The following is an 18,475-nucleotide window of genomic DNA, read 5'->3' on the forward strand; positions in this document are numbered from 1 at the left end:
AACAGAATACTTCTGGTTTGGGGAGGTGGGTGAATGGGCAGCCCTTCAGCTAAAGGTGGGGTGGCGAGTTGGCTGGGAGGTGGTGCATCTTTAGGGCAGCTGGCCTCTCCGCTGAATCTTTGAATTTGATTTCGGCGTTGCTTTGTCGTTCCCCTGCTGTGTAAAGGTAGGTGGGTTGATGGTGGGAGGTGCTTCTGGAGGATAGAATTGGGTGGGTAAGCAGCCGGTGGCGCTTCTGGTGGGTAAAGGTCTGGTCCCGGTTTTGGTCCGGGTGGCCTACCTAGCGGTACCCATTACAAAGGGTACGGCCTCAAGTATCTATCTACCTGTAGATGGGGGTGGGGAGGTAGACTGAGGATGGAAGCTTCACACAGACAATGGCTGCATTTTTGCCGAGTGCCACAGGTACTAAAATCGCAGTAAACGAAATGTGCCTCAAGGGATGACGGGAAGTTCTTGCACAGTCAGCTTGGCTAGCTGGTTGTTGTGAACACTGTGAGACATAGAACCAGCACTAAGAGGCAAGGACTGGATATTACTTGGATGCTGCGAACACCGGACAGTGAACAACAAACTTCAGTTGATGCCGAGCATACGTGGTGTCCGGTTAGTCTTCAGCCCTTGTCTCTTAATGCTGGTTCTGTGTTTAATTGTGGTAATTTCAGGCTAGAAATATTTTATGGTCTTTTCATATATTTGTTGATGCAAAACTATTAGATGGCTTAATCACAAGGCCCTATTCGCAAGAAACAGCACCATGTGAATTACGAGCTGAGTCATGTGATGAAGGTGATGACGTCAGACACTTAAGGCTAATACCTAATAAGTGTAATAAGGTAAGGCTAAGACATAGTACAATTAGTGATGACATTATGCCAAGTCACATGACAACGGTGTAATGTGACATCATACCAAGTCACGTGACAATGATGTAATGTGATGTCATACCAAGTCGCCACCCCCTAATCCATGAAGGTTTTCATCAAATCGCAGCAATGGCATCACTGGCTGACCTCAATGTGGTGGAAGCATTGCCAACTACATTTGCATCAAAATTTTGGTTGGTTTGTTAGGGTTTAATGAGGGACACCGTAGTGAAGGGCTGCGAAAATTTCGACTACCTGGAGTTATTTAACATGCACTGACATCACACAGTACACGTGCCTCTAGAATTTCGGCTCCATCGGAATTCGACCGCCGCAGCCGGGATCGAATCCGAGTCTTTCAGGTCAGCAGCCGAGCGCCGTAACCACTGAGCCACCGTGGCGGTTGCATAAAAAAAAAAAAAATTTGAGTAACCGTTCGTCGTACAGTGTTCCAGGTGGTGTCATAGCCTTTCTCTTTGCATATAGCTTACATGTTTCAGCAAAGTTGAAGACTAGCCTGCAACAGGGGTTCAGACTGATGACATATGCACCTTCAATTGCATGCTTTAAGGCATGGTTGAGGTGTCCATGGAGATGTCGAGATGTGAGAGCTACTGCACCCTTTCCTTTCCTCAAAACACATGCTTTTGCATTCCTCCACATAAACAGACATAAGTGTCCTCAGAATTTGTTTTTCAGGTTGCAAGCTTATGTTATGCCCAGACATTTTCATTGAAGTGCAAGTCTTGGCTCCAGTACTCAGTGGATTACTTGCGGCTAAATCCTTAGTACCGACCTGCCGTCCTTCTAGAGGGATGCTTGTTCGTCTCAGCATTCCATATCACATGCTCTGCATTTATAGTGCGTTATAAAAAAAGATATAGCTTCACTGTTTTGCATTCTACATGATGTCATACCAGCTTCTGCTTTTTTTTTTTTTTTCAGGAGCAATTGCTCTCTTATAACTCTGCTCCTTACTCTACTAATTTTATTGAAACAGCACTTTGCACTATTCCTGAACTGTATAACAACGCACATTACCACGAAGGTGGTTGTGTATGCCGTAGAAATGTGCTGTGATTACCAGAGCAGTCAGTTAATGGGTGCCAATGGGGGACTACAGATTGAGAAACACACACCATATGGCTGAATTGCATTGCTGCATCACTTAGTGAGCCAGTACACTGCACTACTGGTGAAGCACTTGGTGTATCTATCTCATGCTCCTACAGTTTCCAACAGCGTCTGTGCAGTGGCAGTCTGTTTCCGCTATGAATTAAGGGCATTCATTCCTGCAGTTGAGATGATGTCTCATGGTCTTTGCTGCCAGTAAGGCAAGATTTCATGCTGAATTTAGCAGTCAAATCTAGGACAGGGAAACCAACAGTCTGCATGTGAAAACACCGATGCCAGTTGTTGCACCAGTGTCTTGGGGGTGCATGATGAAGCATCGATGTAGCCTTTAGTACACATGCATGTTCTCCAGTCTGTTGCCCCCATGGTATTATAATGAATTTAAACTGATCACAGTGCAACTACAGTGGTTGAATACCCATTAATGTGTTTTTGACGACTGCTGGATTCATGGATCATGTGTAAAGTGCACTAACCTATACACTTGACCTTGATTGATGAGGTGTGTTTAGAATGGCATTATGCAGCAGCTACAGAACTTGAAAATTGCAACGATGGCACCTTTGGTACAGGTACAAAGGTATTGTTGCTAATAATTAGTTATACATGTTAAAAGTGGCAATGTTAACTAATAGTACATTCCACTATTTCTTGCCAGTCACGCTAAGTGAAGAACACGAAGATTTTCTAGGTTTACTTGAATGCCTGAATGACATAACTGTGGATAGAAAATGAAGTGAGAGAAAAGACTGTTAGCAACATGATCAGGTTTCCATCCTTCTTCAGTGGCAAATTGTTTTTGAGTGGTCATTTTCATCAGGGATATACCAATGCTTGGTGTCTTTTGTAATATATTGCACTAAGAAGAGAGTAACAAGGCTGTTGAAGGCACATATGCATTGAGCACTCCTAATGACATTGCTTACGTCTTGCTTTCCTTTACCCAGTTTCTAGACATTATGTGGGTTTTTATGTGTTGTTTTGCATTTTGGTTGTGTGCAAAGGCAGGATGCTACATATGGTTAGACACGTGAAGAATATTTTAATACATAATCTTGCATCACATTAGCATTCAGAACTGAATTTTTTTTTTTTGTGCATGCTTGGTAAAATACATATTTTGTTTGTTCTTAGAGCTGCTGCATGTCTTCTGTTAGGCCCTTCCTATGAGCTTTTTGGGACAACTGCACATTCCACAAGTCTCAATAATGGTTGCATCACTTGGTTACAACACTTGCGGGAACAAACAAAACTAATAACCAGTCTTGTCACTAGGGGAACTCCTGTGGGCGATTCTCAATACAGTTCAAGGCGTCATTGATTAGGTGGGACCATCTTTACATATTGGTGCCATGAGATCAAATGTTCCAGGGTGCATATAACAGCTGGCAATTCACAACACTGCATTCCTTCCCAATGCCCAAACAAGGATTACACACCACATCAGCATGCATCACAGCAAGAAAAGGCCAAAAAAACAAGCAAAAAAGACATTTTCAGGAAAGCTATTGGAAGGAATGGCAGAAAAAAAAAAAAGGACCCTGCTGGTGGAACATTAAAAAGACAAGAACACGGTACCATAAATAAATAGGCCATAAAAACACTGCACCTCTGTTTCTGAAGTAAGTTTCACAGCCACTTTTCCAATATCAACACAAACATCAGAGATGACGCAGAAAAATACTCAAAATCAGCATGAAACAAAAGCAAGATGCAAAATGCGTTTAATGCACTCACTTCTTGCCAATGCTCACTTTGCACAAGTGGAAAGCAAAAACAGTTCACAATCATCTACCATTAAAACCTATCACACCTCCACATCTCTTTGTTGGTTTATGGCATGTTGTAACACTTTACACAAGCTTCTTTTCATTACCCTGCTGGATCTTAATCAAACTAATTCTTTAAAGATACCCTCTTGGATCCCTTTAACACCAGCCTTTTAAACCAAGACCTCGCAGCCAAGCTCTTGCACCCGAACTGTGCACAATGGCTGTCCACTGTAGAGACCACAGTTGATGAGGTGCTCTGCCAAGGAGTCCCAAAGGGGCAGCCATGTGCGTAAAACACATCCCTTGCCACTGTGAAGAAAGCAGACAGTTCAGCAGGATATGTGTACATTCTAGGTAAGTGAATATTGTGCCAATCTTGGCCTTGGAGTCAGCACCAAGGTTGTATGCAGTCTTTTAGCAACAGTTTCTCGTAATGAGTTCTTGAAACTACTAGACACGGTTAAATGCCATAGGCAGATCCCTTTTTAATAGTCAGTTGATGAGGAAATGGCACTTTTCAAGTAATACCACCCTTTCTCGGCTGGAGTTTATCCACTGTGCTTCAGTGACAGCTGCGGAAGTGTTAAAAAAGTATATGCCATTCTGGTCGCAAGAGACAAACGGGAACAGCACATAAAGGTATTCAAAAAGTCATTACAGAGGTTACAATATGCCATTTTAACAATTATAAGGCCACAAAGTATTACCATGGGTTTACAGGTGTCTTTGTGCCGCGCCACAATTGTGATAGGTAGCAGAACTGCAAACGCATCCTGCCACTATTAAATGCCGGTACAGCACGCCATGGCCTTACGGGACAACATTATGAATCCTGTATTCATGCGATTCCCGAAGTTTTGCGCTCACAAATGACCTTGGGCAAAAGCGACACTTGTATGGTTTATCACCCGTGTGTGCTAGCACGTGATTAATTACGCTCTGCTTCGAAGCAAAGGCCAGGGGACATAGGATGCACGGGTACGGCTTCTCGCCCGTGTGGACCCGAAGATGTTTTGTTAGGTAACCCTTCAATGCAAACCCCTTGCTGCAGAGAGCACACTTGTATGGCTTCTCAACCGCGTGGGTGCGAAGGTGCAGATTGAAGTTGCTCCTGCGTTTGAAGCTCTTGCTGCAAATGGCGCACCGAAAGGGGCGCTCTTCACTGTGTCTCTCCAGGTGTTCTTTGAAGCTGGTGTGAATATCTGTGGAATAATCGCACTGTGGACACAGGTATCGCTGCATTCCTGCTTGCGATGGTTGTTGAGGCGGTGAGCCGCTCATGCTCCGTGTGTTCTTCCTCGCGCCTCCGTCCTTTGTTCGTCTATATGGTGCAAAATTTCAGGAGATCAAGATCTGAGGCAACTTGCCTAATATTAAACTGAATTTATGCATTTCACGTCAGCACAGCAGTTCACAACCACGTTATCACTGCGAAATGGTAGACGGAATTGAGTACGTATCAGAAAAGATCACCAACCACTGTGGCAACAAAACCTAGTTTGCTGATATGCCGCACAAGTTCGTAAGAGCCCGAAACCTACACGCCACTGCGCCGACGGTTTCGGCACGGCTTGCAAATTACTTTCGAAACCACAGTCATAGCTTCCCATTTCTCTACGAACAGCAACAAAATAGCAAATACCTCAAATTAACTCTGTGACCATGAACGAGCGCCCTACGACAAAAATACAGGCTAAAACACCACAGCCCATGCGTACCGTGTTGAAGCAATGCTCCGACGGCGCGGCTATCCACCGAAGCGACCGAATCGCGGCTGGCGCTGCTAGTTCTAGCCACCCTAGCGCTGCTGCTGCGGCCGGTCCACGCGCGGCCATTCGTTGTGACCGGAACCAGAATTGAGCGATGTTTGTTTACAAACATCATGGAGGAAGGAAAACTAGGAGAGAGCATGACGTCACGCGGCCAGCCTTCGCAAGCAGAGTGTTTATGAAGCCGTTTTTTCCCCCATTTTTTCGCTCTCCGAGTCGGCCCCTAATGTTTTGGTGTCGGTATGTTTTAGTGCGCGCGTCTGCTCGGCCGCACGGGCTACGGCGCGGCCGCCTACTGTGGCGAGCTCCAAGCCGCTTTTTTTTTTTTGGTTCGGTATGTGCAATCGTTCGGTGGTCCCTATGAAATTTACGAGAGATAACAGCTGGTATTTTTGGTGGAACACACGTCATTCACCAAACTAACAGCGCCAGGCAGAAGCGTGCACATCTGGTACGTCTCACGACAATGGCTTGCGCGGATTCAATACTATACTCAATAGAAAAGTGAAGCAACTATTTACGATGGCTCTCTCTCCGTACTTTCGTTTAAATTTTCACTGTACATGGGGAGACACGTAGCTGAAGGCGTCCGCCTGTGATGACGCGCGGCAGTTTTGCCTTAGCATAGGCATCTTTCCCCGTCTTCCAGCATAAAACGCGGGAAAGGATCTGCCGTAAATTGTTTGCTTGGATTTTTAAGACAAACCTGCTCCAGAGATGAAGAAACCAGACAATCGCTCGCACATTACTGTGGATAATTACAATCCCAGTCGCGGCTGCCGCATTTCAGTGGTAGCGAAATGCAGAGGCCCGTTAATTGGAATTGCTGGGATTATCTGTGCTGCTCTCAGTGAAGGGCATTGCGAAATTATACGCGCGCCATGGCTAGTTTTGCTTCGCCGTCGCCGCAGACGATGCAAATATGCGACTTCCCCCAAAAATGTGGTTTAAAACATTAATACTGGCGACCAACATTCATTTGTGTGCGAAATTTTAGCTCGAGCGATTCACCAGTTGAGCTCAGAGAAGCATTATACGGCGCGCGTATAATTCCGAAACACATTAATATGCAAAACTTGCACGTGATCAAATTAAACCTTATGCTCAGATGCACGTTGTGGTGCAATACGAACTGAAACCGCAATGCGTGAAGCAGTAAGCAAGACATTTTATTTCGACTATTATACACAATTTCGAGAACTAAATATAAGCTGTAGAAACATCAAACATTGTGACGCATAAGAAGAAAATGTATATTATGGGCGCTGATTGTTGGATAGGTTAAGGTTGAGCTTCCCTATAATTATACAGTTCTGAATAAGTGGTAATCATTATTATACACACAATGTAACACAGGTACATAATAAGTACAATTGGACTTCCAGTAGCACTTGGGCTGTAGAAATGCTGTGTGCTTAAAAAAACAATAATAACATGCATTAATTATGATGCATATGCAGTTTGACGAGGGTAGTAAAAACAATAACATTGCTTGCCCACGCTTTGTATGAACTCTTGAGCAGTATACAACATTTAGAGTTAAAGAACATGCAACAGCCTCGACATGCATTCAAAGCTTTGCATGTTAGTGTGTACTGCAAGCATCAAATGAAACACAATTAAAGAAGACACTTTGTTCAAAGACAACACACACACTTTGTTGAAACAAATTCGGTTAATCATGTAACACAATTTCCCTAACAGCTATTAAGTCAGTTCTTGGTAATTAATAATAACAATATTTATTTTTCACTGACCTCAAGACAGGAAGCAGCCGCAAGAAAACTGCCTTAGTGGCTTGGCAGGGCTGATAGCCAATGATTTAAAGATGTTACTGCAGTAATATCTGTCCCATAGCATAGTACTGCGTTTTCAATCATTTTTTTAACTATTGACCTTTGAACTGTGTCAGCTTTGTGTGCTTTTGTCGCACCCTTTCTAGGTGAAGTTGCCCTGTGGCCGTTTTGGCAAGATAATGCATCCTGATGTCTAGATATATTTGTACAATTGCCCTCACAAGGTGGGATGAGTGATTTTCAAGGGGAAGGTTATCAATCATGTGTTCATTAAGAACTCTAAAAAGGTCTTTACCTATAAATGCTGTCATTGCAGCTACTGCAACCTTATCTACAAGCCCTCGTGACATCAAAGGAGAACAAGCTATGGCTCGACGCAGTTCTTTCTCACATTGCTGACAGATTGTGAGGACATCCTTTGAGGGGTAGATTAAGCCACCATGCGATTTCCTTCGAATCAGGGAGTAGGTTTTGTCATCATGACGTAATGTGGTTAGTGCAGATACACACTCATGACACTTCAGACTGGCTTGTAGATTTCTTACCACAAATCTAGCAATGTATGAAACAACAACCTCGGAAGTTTCTGAAATTTTGCCTGGATCAGAGCAGTAAGCATGCTCTTCAACAATGCTCGGCACTGTTTCAACAGAAGGCTCATTTTCTGTTAGGCTTTTGCGAGTGGTGGTCATGTTTATTACCTCTGTTGAAGATGGCTTCACAGATGAGCTCACATAGAGAATGCTTATGTGCTCAAGTGGAAGACAGTTTCCACTGGCAACATCTTTCACCTCATTTTGCACTATAAGGCGCTTGAATGCTGCAGCAAACTGCCGTGCAGTTGGATTGTCGTTGCAGCGGCCGAATGAACGTATCGCTGCAAAAAACAGTTCAAGGTGGTCCTGGCTCAATTTCAAAGTAGGCAGGTATGCTAATACTGCATTGTCCTGAACTAAATGGATGTACAAGGAAATTACACTCTGCATGCAAATTAAAAAGCCAATAAATCCTGTCTTTCTGTTAGTTTCTGTGATCAGTTTTTTTTGTGCTGGGTCTCGAATAGAGGAAAAGTATTCCTTTGCTTTTTGCAAGTATGTGGTAACAGCAGCCACATTTTCAGGGCACAAGGGCTTTTTCCAGCCTCTTTGCTTCAAGTGTCGCGAGTTGAGAATGTCGAACATATTGTTCACATATCTTACAAACTCTTCTGTGGCTGCAGAATCTCGCAAGCTTGTTACATTTAGTTCCCTGCATTCTGCAATAGCATCTGCTACAGATGTGCTGAATACCTGTGCTGCAAGGGACACTTTCATTGGCTGAGAGTGCCAGTTGATGTGGGATTGTCTCAATTTGTTTGCTAAATGTAGTCCCTCTGAGTATTGCAACTCATGCAGCTGTTCGATGTGCCTCCACATTATTAGGCCTCCACTGGCATTTTCTAAAACTTTTTTGTCGCATAGTGTGTTTCTAAGAAGCTTAAGCATGTGGCAGGCATCCAATAAAACAAATATTGGCCGATTTGTAACAGGGTGAGGAAAAGCAGTGTTCAGCTCTTCCAAGCCAAGCTTGCAACCAAGGTTGCGCAACATAGAAACATTCGCAGCTGCACCATCGCAAGTTAAACTTACTACATGTGCGCCCTTTTCGTGTGCAAGAGAAGTAGCCTGGAGGACAATGTTGCTCCGTTGCTCACCTCCTAGGCCATCAACAAGGAAGTACCCTAATGGTAGCTTCCATCTCCCATTGATTGCCACCAGCATAGCAACAAAGGAGTCTTTAGCAATGGGGAAGCTGTCATCGTTCACTTCAGTGCCCATGTCCACATGCCCATGAAACCTCTTACCGTCCCATTCGACATGTCGCCTAATCGCCATTTCGTCTACAACCAAGTTGCAGAGTGTGGAATGGCCCAGCTTTGAATTTTCTTCCACTTTCATTTCAAGTGCAGCCAATGCTTCTTTTGAAAAACCAGGAGAGCCATCAATGTGCTCAAGCCATTTTGATAATGTCTTGGGATGAGGCAAACATGTGTCAAAAACAGCCCTGACATAGTTGTATGCCCTGGGGGAATAAAAATGCAAAGTTAAAGCAAAAGCTCTTAACTCTGGAGAGTAGGCCATTGAATGTGGTTTGCCTGTTTTTTCCACGATGTGACGCATCAATAAGTTTTCTTTGGAGCCTGCAAGGCTTTGGAGTGCAACAATGTTTTCCTCAATCAGAATTTTGTTTTTTGATAGATCATCAATCACACTTGAAAGGCGAGCAACCTTGCGTTGAAGACGGCGCTGCGCTTGCTGCAGTCTTTTTATTTTCTTTTTGGTGAAGACATGAATGGCAGCATAGCGCTTCACCTGATGACGCAGGAACGCCTTTTCGGGGGTATCCTTCTTTACCGAAGGCTGGCAATAATAGCACATACAAATATCAAAAATTTTCTCATTGCACTTTATTGATATGATGAAGACATGATTGCATGTATCACCCCAAGTTTGAGTATACACAGGCAAAAAAGTAATGGTGAGCAATTTTTTTTACCACAAAAACCAGAGCTCATGCAAAAATATGGTGGGAATTCAATGGTGGTTGTGCCATAAGCACCACTTGGCTTATGAAAGCAAGCATTTGAGCCTAAAGTGCTTCTCATAGAAATCCTGCTAGGAAAGGTGATGGACATATTAAAATGCTAGAGCAATAATGACTTGCAAAGTAACGTTTCTCAGAACTTCAAAATAATTTTTCATAAGTTTACATCTGATAAATGCTTTTCATAATCAAGCTAAACACACAAAGCTGTACGGTAGGCAGAATAGGGCTGGACGGAATGAGCTTCCAGTTATTTATACTTGATATAGTTTTTGCAGCCGGCATGCCATCAGTAATTAGAAAGTACTCCCTGTCGCCTCAGTGTCGCCCTTCAAGAACTTGTAATAGTATGAGCACTCACAGCCTTCCAAGTTAGTTCAATAGTCTAAATCTGATTTTTGTGTTCAGTGGTCACATAGCTCCAGTGCTTTATTTTGAGATAATTTCAAGTATGGTCCTGGAACAAACGCACATTCCATCACATTTGTATTTAACGAAATGTGCATCATAAGCGATTGTGGCACATTGCCGAAGGCCGGAGGCATGGAACAAAAAGTATGGGGAAGAAAAACTGCCACATTTTTTTCTCTGCATTATTTTGAACACCCAGGCTTCAAGAATAACTGTAAAGCCTCATTTTTGTATAGGTTTGAAAACGATATATATTTTTTCTGACAAAGCTATCTATGAATTGTGAAGTGCAACCTCACAGAACCTCCTTCACTTCCGTTAATAAAGAAAACTTCAAAATCAAGAATGCATTTGATTGCAACATTCAACATATAACCCAACTGAAAATTTTCAAAGCATAATGTTCCTGAAGTAGTTAATGATACATTTTATGTACTAAACAGGGATTACAGGGGTCCCACTTTCTTCCAACTGTTGCTTTGAGTGAATACAAGTAATGTCTAGTAGCCGTCTCACCATGACTGCAACCCTCCTGGCTTGCAGAGACGGTCTTGCAGTGGCTTGTGCATTTCCAGTGCCTTGTCTTAGGCCGGCCACCTGCATGGACACGAGCACACAGCTGTTGTGAGGACACACAAAAGCAAGTCAACTTGACCTTTCTGCTCAGAATGCTACCAAAAAAAACAAGCGCATGAAGCTGCAGACCACAGCCTTAAAAGAGAACAAGAAAAATAATCAAAATTTAATCCATTACTTAGGGAATAGAAAGGTTGCAAAATTGGGTTGCGCTCATTGGCCAACTGGCACAGGCAAATAGTGCAGCATATTTTTTGCATAATGCAGAAGTGTAAATGAATATAACTCACTGCAGCTTCGCGATCACTCTGGTTGCGGTCGAAGGGCAGCTGCCTGTGGCAAGGCTTCTTTCGCATCGGAGGGGACACAGGAATTGGTATTTCCTCTTTGGCAGATATGGTTCCTGAAGAATCTGTTTCCCACTCCATCAGGACCTCCACCTCTTGTTCCTTCAGTTGTTCTGCTGCCATCTCCTCTGGTGAAACACTGTGTTGCTCTGCAAGCGGCGGAGCAGCAGTTGTGCCTTCCGAGTCGCTTTGTGAGGGACCAGCAATTTCAGCAGCGCTGCCGGCATCACACAGATGCTGCACCTGCAGCCATAATTAAGGGCAACAGAATCAAAGAATTTAGAACTGAACTGCGAGTGCCGACATGCATGTTGGTCTCTATCTATATACACCTTATAAAACACACTTGCGAAATCACAAAAAAAAATTGGCCAAGCAACTGTAAGTTTGGATGGATTCGCCACATAAAAGTGCCGTCTTAAGCATTTCTACGCTGGTATTTTTGCCTATTTTTTGACTGTGCAATGTTTCTAAGGTACTTGTTTCATCACGAGATAGCATGCAGTACAATTTACTAGCTTTAAAGTAACTGGAAGTGGAAAATAAGTGCAGTGACAAGCAATGCAAGAGCATGGTGAGTGCTACGCAAAGTGTATAATTGTAAAATGGTCCGAAATATGCTCCCTTGTGCATGTGTGTTACACTAATAAAATTTCATTAATTGTTATAGTCCTCAAAGAAATTTGCTCCATTGATTAAACATCTGCAATGCCCTCAGAAGAGGCCAATCTTGATCTCACTCTCACTAAACGAATTTGCACAGGTTTACATACTGATTCATTTGAGGGCTGTAGGCTTGTTTGTATAATATCCTTTTCATGCGGAACTTCTTGTTCACTTGCCGTTGCTGCAGCTGCTGTCGATGCTTCTCCTGTGTGTGTCTGCACAGAAGAAAATAGGCACGTAATAAGACAACACGCTTACTATTATGGAATAATTAAACATGGTTTGATGCGTGCTTCAGAAGTGGCATTACACAATGTGGCAGTACCTTAAATCAGAATTTAGAGCAATTTTTAGAACTGAAAATTTTCTTTTTGGAGAATTTGAGCTGAGGTGCGCCGAGCTTTGAGCGCTAATATTTCTAATCTGGAGCATTCGGGGCAATCGAACATTGGCATGGAAGCATTCTGGCATGTGTAGGTTAGTTTCCAAATCTCTTTGATTGGAAAAAAATGCTGGGAAATTACAAGTATGATGTACAATCAGGGTCAAAAGTCTCTGGACCACATGTGAATGAAACGAAGCCGATAGCCCCACTATTATTCGGCAGCTGGAGACCAGGGAAAATTTTTTTCTTTCATCTCTACAAGTGCGACCTCCACAGCCGCCGACTAATAGTATATAAGCTATCGAACTTCGTTTGAGTAACACGTGGTCCAGAGACTCTTGACCTCAACTGTACATGACCGCCACACGTCGCTTGTGAATTGTACCCGGAAATTCACAACAAGTGGATTGATCATGCTTGATAGAGACACCAGCAGGCCGTATTTTATTCATGTCAATGCCTCCCACTTCTGTTTTGATTAGGGTACACTGCGAGCATCACGCATATTGCAACCACAGGGCGATCAGTGTTGTGCGTTCAGGCCTAAGGTATCCCACAATGAGAAAGTCTGCTGTCAGCCAGACCATAGCCTCCTCTATTTTTCTGTGCCTGGTCAATGGCGGCTGGGGCCGTTGCCAGGCGCCGTTTGCGCAAGTACGCGAAGCCTCTCCCAGGTGGCGCGCGCAGCCCTGGATTGAGCAGACGACGCAGTAGTAATACGTAGCGTAGAAAACGTCGCGCTATGCTACAGCGCAGCTTCTATTGTCTCCAAAAATACACGACGTGGGAGAATGGTCACGTTGTTGGCTACCTATACATTGTTTTCATGCATATACAAGCGTGCGTAAATGAGTATAGTAGTAGCATAAGACTTTTTTCAGGCACAAAACGTTAGGCGCCTAGTATGTCGATGGCCTGCTGCACGAGCAGGCGCTGTTCACCTTCAGCTCCAAGCCAGTCCAGCTAGTATGGGAGGGTGTGAGAAAGATACCCGATTACAGAGCAACAGGGCAGAAGATTACACAATGGGAGAGGTTGGCATAAAGGGGCAGATTAGTCGGAACATGAAGGATCGCGACGGAATTTGTATACGTAAATGAGGAGTTGGATTACCAAGAAAATTGTGAACACGACAGCCGGGGCATACTGATAGCGCGCGGCTGCGGCATAGTTGCGACTCCCCCTTAAATTACCTTATTAAAAAAATCCCTGGTACTTTCCGCTTCGCGTTTGATCTGCATCCCGGCACACAGCAGTATGCCATAGCTCACGCACACGCGAAACGATGAGTAGACACAGCGCAAACAAAACGCCAACTGATACCTACGGTCGCCGCAGCCCGCACACCCGCACGTGCCTTATCCAGGGCTGGCAGCGCCACCCGCGGAAGAATTCGGCAGAGGGGCGTTCCCGTCAGACGGAGCTTCAGCAGCCTTTGAGCAGGCACAGAAAAATAGAGGCGGCTATGGCCAGACATGAGATATGTGTACCTACATATGTTGCCATTTCTGCGTCTGTGGCATTTCAATTTTTTTCACAATGCAGTCTTTGCTCAACGGCAACCAGTGTCATCCTTTTGCGGAAGATTGCGCCATCGTTGCATGCGAGTGCAATGGCGAGGGCAGTCGGTTTTCGTGCACAAAAAACACCACAATATTTAAGTTTTAGTATATCCCTCTATAATCAATCAATTTAATTAAGGGCCAACACGCTTTGGCAGGCAACAATATTAGCATGAACAAGTCGTTTTAGGAAACTCCTACACAGCGCTAATTATTGCCTGTGAATCACTACTGTTAACTCTGCTCTTGGCACAGCGTATCTTGTACCAGCATACTCGCAGACCTCATAAACGCTGCCAGCAGCTTTGGGAGGCGAGGGTTCGGCTTGTTTCAAAGCTCGCCTCGTTCGCAAACGCACGCGCGCGCACACACACACATGAAAAAAAAAATACGAGGCAGCGAATTAGAGGACTGACTTTGCCTGCCAAAAGGCCGCCCGTAGAAGAGATAGCATATCCCTTTTCGTGATGAAAACGAACAGTGGGGCTAAGCCGCAAGGGGTGGAGTACGTCGCAGCCCTGACTCGCGTAGGTTTATTAGCCCGGTTGGCCTTCGAATTTATCGGATATAGACAAAAAGCGACGATGATCTGCGGGAACGACGCCACTAAAGGAGCTGTTCCGCAACAGTACAGGAAACTATACGTTTGTTTGAGGCTTTCATCGACATGTGGAGATTCAGTGAAGTTGCCGACAGGCATGTGCAGGCAGAGGAGGAAGACGTACGCTGCTCACTCATGTTCACTGTAGTAAAATGATTATGATAGGTAAAGCTGGTTTCACACCGATATTACACAGTATATTATAGCCAGGTCTTCGCCCTAGCGCTGCAGGATAAAAAGAGACGTGCTGACAGCATGGATCCCAGATTCCCAGCAGACTGAGTACTTTGTTCTTCACAAAATAAAAACAAATTCGAAAGGTCGAGAGCGCGGAGCCAACGAGAGAGAGACGGTTTGATGCTGTCTCGCCGCGCAGGTGTGAGGCATAAAAAGTTAGCGGCGCGGATGCGCGATATATATCGAGGCATCTCGTGTGTCCGACCCACGGCGGTGTCGGCGCGTACGTCCTCTTCTCGTCCTCTACAACACCATGCATGCATATGTCCTTAGAAAACCAGAGTGTCTTCAACTAGCGTATTCATGCATAGACAGAGCGGATTGATAATTAATGCTGTATAGATTTTAAGCTGAGCGCTACAATTGGGAATGACAGCTCGTTAAATTGTTTTGTCATGGCATAACCAACGTACGGCGGTCGGCAAACCTCGTCCCGGCTGGTGTCATATATGGTACTATACCGCGCATAGTTCTGAACTTGCTGTATACAACGCCACGAAACTGCGCATATGTGCATTGCAGTCGTGCTTATTATAGAAGCATTCACTCTCACTTAAATATTAGGGTGACTAAGCACGCAAAGATGTCGTCATATCAGTCACCTATTCGCTCCTATAAACACTGCTGTTAATTAATTGGCATGCACGCATATGCTACTTACAGCTGAAGCAAGAGAAAGCGATGGCACGGCGCTTGCAGTCAGTCGGCGAAGATAGGACCTCCTGCATGTTTGTAAACAAACGAGGTGGCGCTGCAGTCGCTAGCGAGCTCGTGGTAGGCAAAAGTGGCAAAAGGTCGAGGAGTGGCGTCGCGGATAGATAGGTGCACCATAGATAGGTGTTGAGCGCGGGTTTTTAAGGCTTGTAGGCGCGTTTCCAGTTTCTGCTAATCATAGCAATGGTCGATGCTTCCAACTTAGTAATTTGTCGAAGTACACGAGCTCGCGTTGTCCACGTGCGGCCTATAAAGAGAAATAGTTTGCCACTGTGTATTGTATATATGGTTAGTAGTAAACATGTAGAAAGCGTCCCTGCCGTTTATTTATGCGCTAGGCATTGAATAAAACAAGTTTTGACACTCTGCACTAGCCGGAATGATTTTACTTCGGGACAGTAGTGAGGGGAAGTGCTGGCGTTGTTTCGTCGGAGCAGACATGCGCTCATCGTCTGCTGACATAGGTACGTGTCGCGCTGTGCGAAAAGTGGGGACAGCGTCGTCTACTGATCCGGAGTTCCCGGGTTCGATCCCGACCACGGCGGCTGCGTTTTTATGGAGGAAAAACGCTAAGGCGCCCGTGTGCTGTGCGATGTCAGTGCACGTTAAAGATCCCCAGGTGGTCGAAATTATTCCGGAGCCCTCCACTACGGCACCTATTCTTCCTTTCTTCTTTCACTCCCTCCTTTATCCCTTCCCTTACGGCGCGGCTCAGGTGTCCAACGATATATGAGACAGATATTACGCCATTTCCTTTCCCCAAAAAACCAATTATTATTATTATTATTATTATGTCCCTGATCTCCTGTCGCTTAGCGCTGTTTTTAGCCGCATGACCACGCACCAGCCAGGTCGACTTGTCCTCTTGTTAAGCTGGTCGATTTGGTGAAAATTTTTGATTTCTAGAATTATTTTTTTTCCTAGCCCTGAAGTCTAGTTTCGTGACGAAAAATTATAGCAAAATATTGAGTACAAATTTATAAATTACGCTTTTTAGAAGTGTGGTCGTCAAAAATTGTGAGGTAATTTCTTTGATTTCAGTGCCGCATTTCTTTGACAAAAGCGAAAGCGAAATGCCATAAACGAGGGAATAAACTTTAAGGTTCGTTTTCTGACCTCTCACATTTTCTGCGACTGGATCACTCACCTTCGTATTTCGCATGAAAATCAAATGATTCCATTTGTCGCAAACTATTCCTGAGACGTTGAGGAGCGTAATCTCTCGATTTTTTTTCCCTACACGTGCAGTAGTGTGTTAGTTATTTCTTGTAAGAAACGTATTCATGTAACTATGCATGCATAAGTACTGATCATATAGAAAAAGAACTAATCGCGTCATCATACAGAACATGGCTTTATGTACATGCTGGCATAAAAAAAACTGCGCACTATCTACTCAATTATTTGAGACCTTGGGGGGACTTGACGACGGTGTTAATTTTAATTACCCAGAACTGCACCAGGTATAGCTATAAATAAAAGGAATTACTGAAACTAGCGTAGGAATTTCATATTTGCACCAAGTTTAGTTACATATCACATGCATGAATAACGAAAACAATGCCGCGTCACCTCTCAATCTCGCCACCTGTCTGTTAGTAGCACGCCTGCGGCTGCTTCTTTCCAAACAAGCTTCGCGATCATGTATTAACTCATGAAACATGACACATGCATGATGCAATGAAAAAGCATATGGCGTTTAGCACACTTAAGGTACGCCATTCTAAGCGCACCAACGCGACCGCGCAAGATTGGCACAACTTACCAGACTTCTTTCTACTCGAATGAAATAATTACGTCGTCATATCAAGAAACAGTTTCAAGTAAATATTAAATGTCACAAAACGCGCCATTAAAACATAGTGTGCTATTAACAAAAAAAACGCATTCCTTGGGGGCGAGTGAACCTGTCGGCGCCCCGTGCACTCCGGCTCAAGGTGTGCAGCTACATATGTCTTTTTTTTTTCCTTGAGCAATTATCAGCCTACTATCCTGAAGTTCAGGTGAATGAACGCAGTAACTTGCTTGCTATTATGTGCATTGAGTGGCAGTGCCTATCGACTCCCAGACTTCGCGCTTTACTACCGTGGCCCAATGCCTGTTAGCCAGTTTCCGAATGCGGCATTTATGCGCGAGAAACCTATCGAGGCTAATTTAATATTTTTTATGCTACTACGCGGATCCAGCAGTGACGCAGCTGGTCAATATATGCTGCTTCTGCAGTGCACAGGCTTGAAGCAGCCGCCGGTAACTGCGCCAGCTGCGGTAGGCACGGGCAAGCGGAACCTGTTTTGCCTACCATGCGAAAGTCGCTGCTAACATCAGCGCCACCGCATCTTCGTGACGTCGCGGGGTGAAGGAGGTCCAAGAAGGGGGTAGTGGGGTCAGGGAGAGCCCACGGGTGCGGCATCTCACGTCGACAGCGTGAGATGGCGCCACTGGAGCACTGGCTGTAAAGAACCCGCGACATACCCGCGATACGCGCTGCATTCGCAGCGCCGAGAAAGCTGTGTGCATCTGGTGTAACACCGAAAATCGGATGTCTGCAGCTCTAATGCATATTTTCTTAAAACCTACCTCCCAAGGCAAAGAGCCCAGAAAAGGTGGAAAGGCGGACATGCCACAAGTTTGGGCGAAGATAAAGCCGACCCGACGAAGAGACAGAATTCCGCCGTACGACGATCCGGTTGCATTTCTAAACGCAGAGCTCACAAACAGGGCAAAAGTAAATTGTGATGAGTAAATCGCTTAATTTTCAATCAAAATTTTCGCTGCACGTCCAGGTGCGATCACATTCACTGTTAAAGTTAGCCAAACAATTGCGGCACGCGTACTTACGCATCCTGAAGAGAGATATCCCGAATCGACGAGGCTTTAGTTCATCAAATTCAGCTTTTATTTTCCAAAGTACACATTCACTGAAATCTAGAAAGATATAATTCCTGTCACGGCGATGCAATTAGTAGGCTGTCACGGCGGTTCCTAAAATGCGCGAAATTTCGTAATACACGAGCGTTGCAAACAATATTCTTTGAAAGGTAAAGCCTTGTTAAATC

At 44.5% G+C, this 18,475-nt stretch overlaps 1 protein-coding gene across 1 annotated transcript; it reads right to left on the reverse strand.

Moving 5' to 3' along the window:
- Positions 1-3,059: 3,059 nt before the first annotated feature.
- LOC144106188 (uncharacterized) lies at positions 3,060-15,455 on the reverse strand. Its single transcript, XM_077638926.1, has 5 exons — positions 15,367-15,455; positions 12,028-12,135; positions 11,198-11,497; positions 10,848-10,928; positions 3,060-5,093 (listed from the first exon to the last, which is right to left on the reverse strand). Exons 3-5 carry the CDS (start codon positions 11,375-11,377, stop codon positions 4,932-4,934), a joined length of 423 nt encoding a protein of 140 aa, XP_077495052.1. The 5' UTR covers positions 11,378-11,497; positions 12,028-12,135; positions 15,367-15,455; the 3' UTR covers positions 3,060-4,931.
- Between the last annotated feature and the right edge of the window lie 3,020 nt (positions 15,456-18,475).

Source organism: Amblyomma americanum, chromosome 10 (genome assembly GCF_052857255.1).
Source record: "Amblyomma americanum isolate KBUSLIRL-KWMA chromosome 10, ASM5285725v1, whole genome shotgun sequence".
In the NCBI taxonomy this organism is placed as follows: Eukaryota; Metazoa; Arthropoda; class Arachnida; order Ixodida; family Ixodidae; genus Amblyomma; species Amblyomma americanum.

Bases quoted from the DNA above. Each gene is read 5' to 3' on its own strand.
- LOC144106188 (XM_077638926.1), bottom strand. From the start codon at position 11,377: ATGGCAGCAGAACAACTGAAGGAACAAGAGGTGGAGGTCCTGATGGAG. The intron at 10,929-11,197 runs GTGAGTTATATT...GTGTCCATGCAG, and splicing joins AGAGTGATCGCGAAGCTGCA to GTGGCCGGCCTAAGACAAGG. The intron at 5,094-10,847 runs GTGAGACGGCTA...TGCACCATATAG, and splicing joins CCAGGAGGGTTGCAGTCATG to ACGAACAAAGGACGGAGGCG.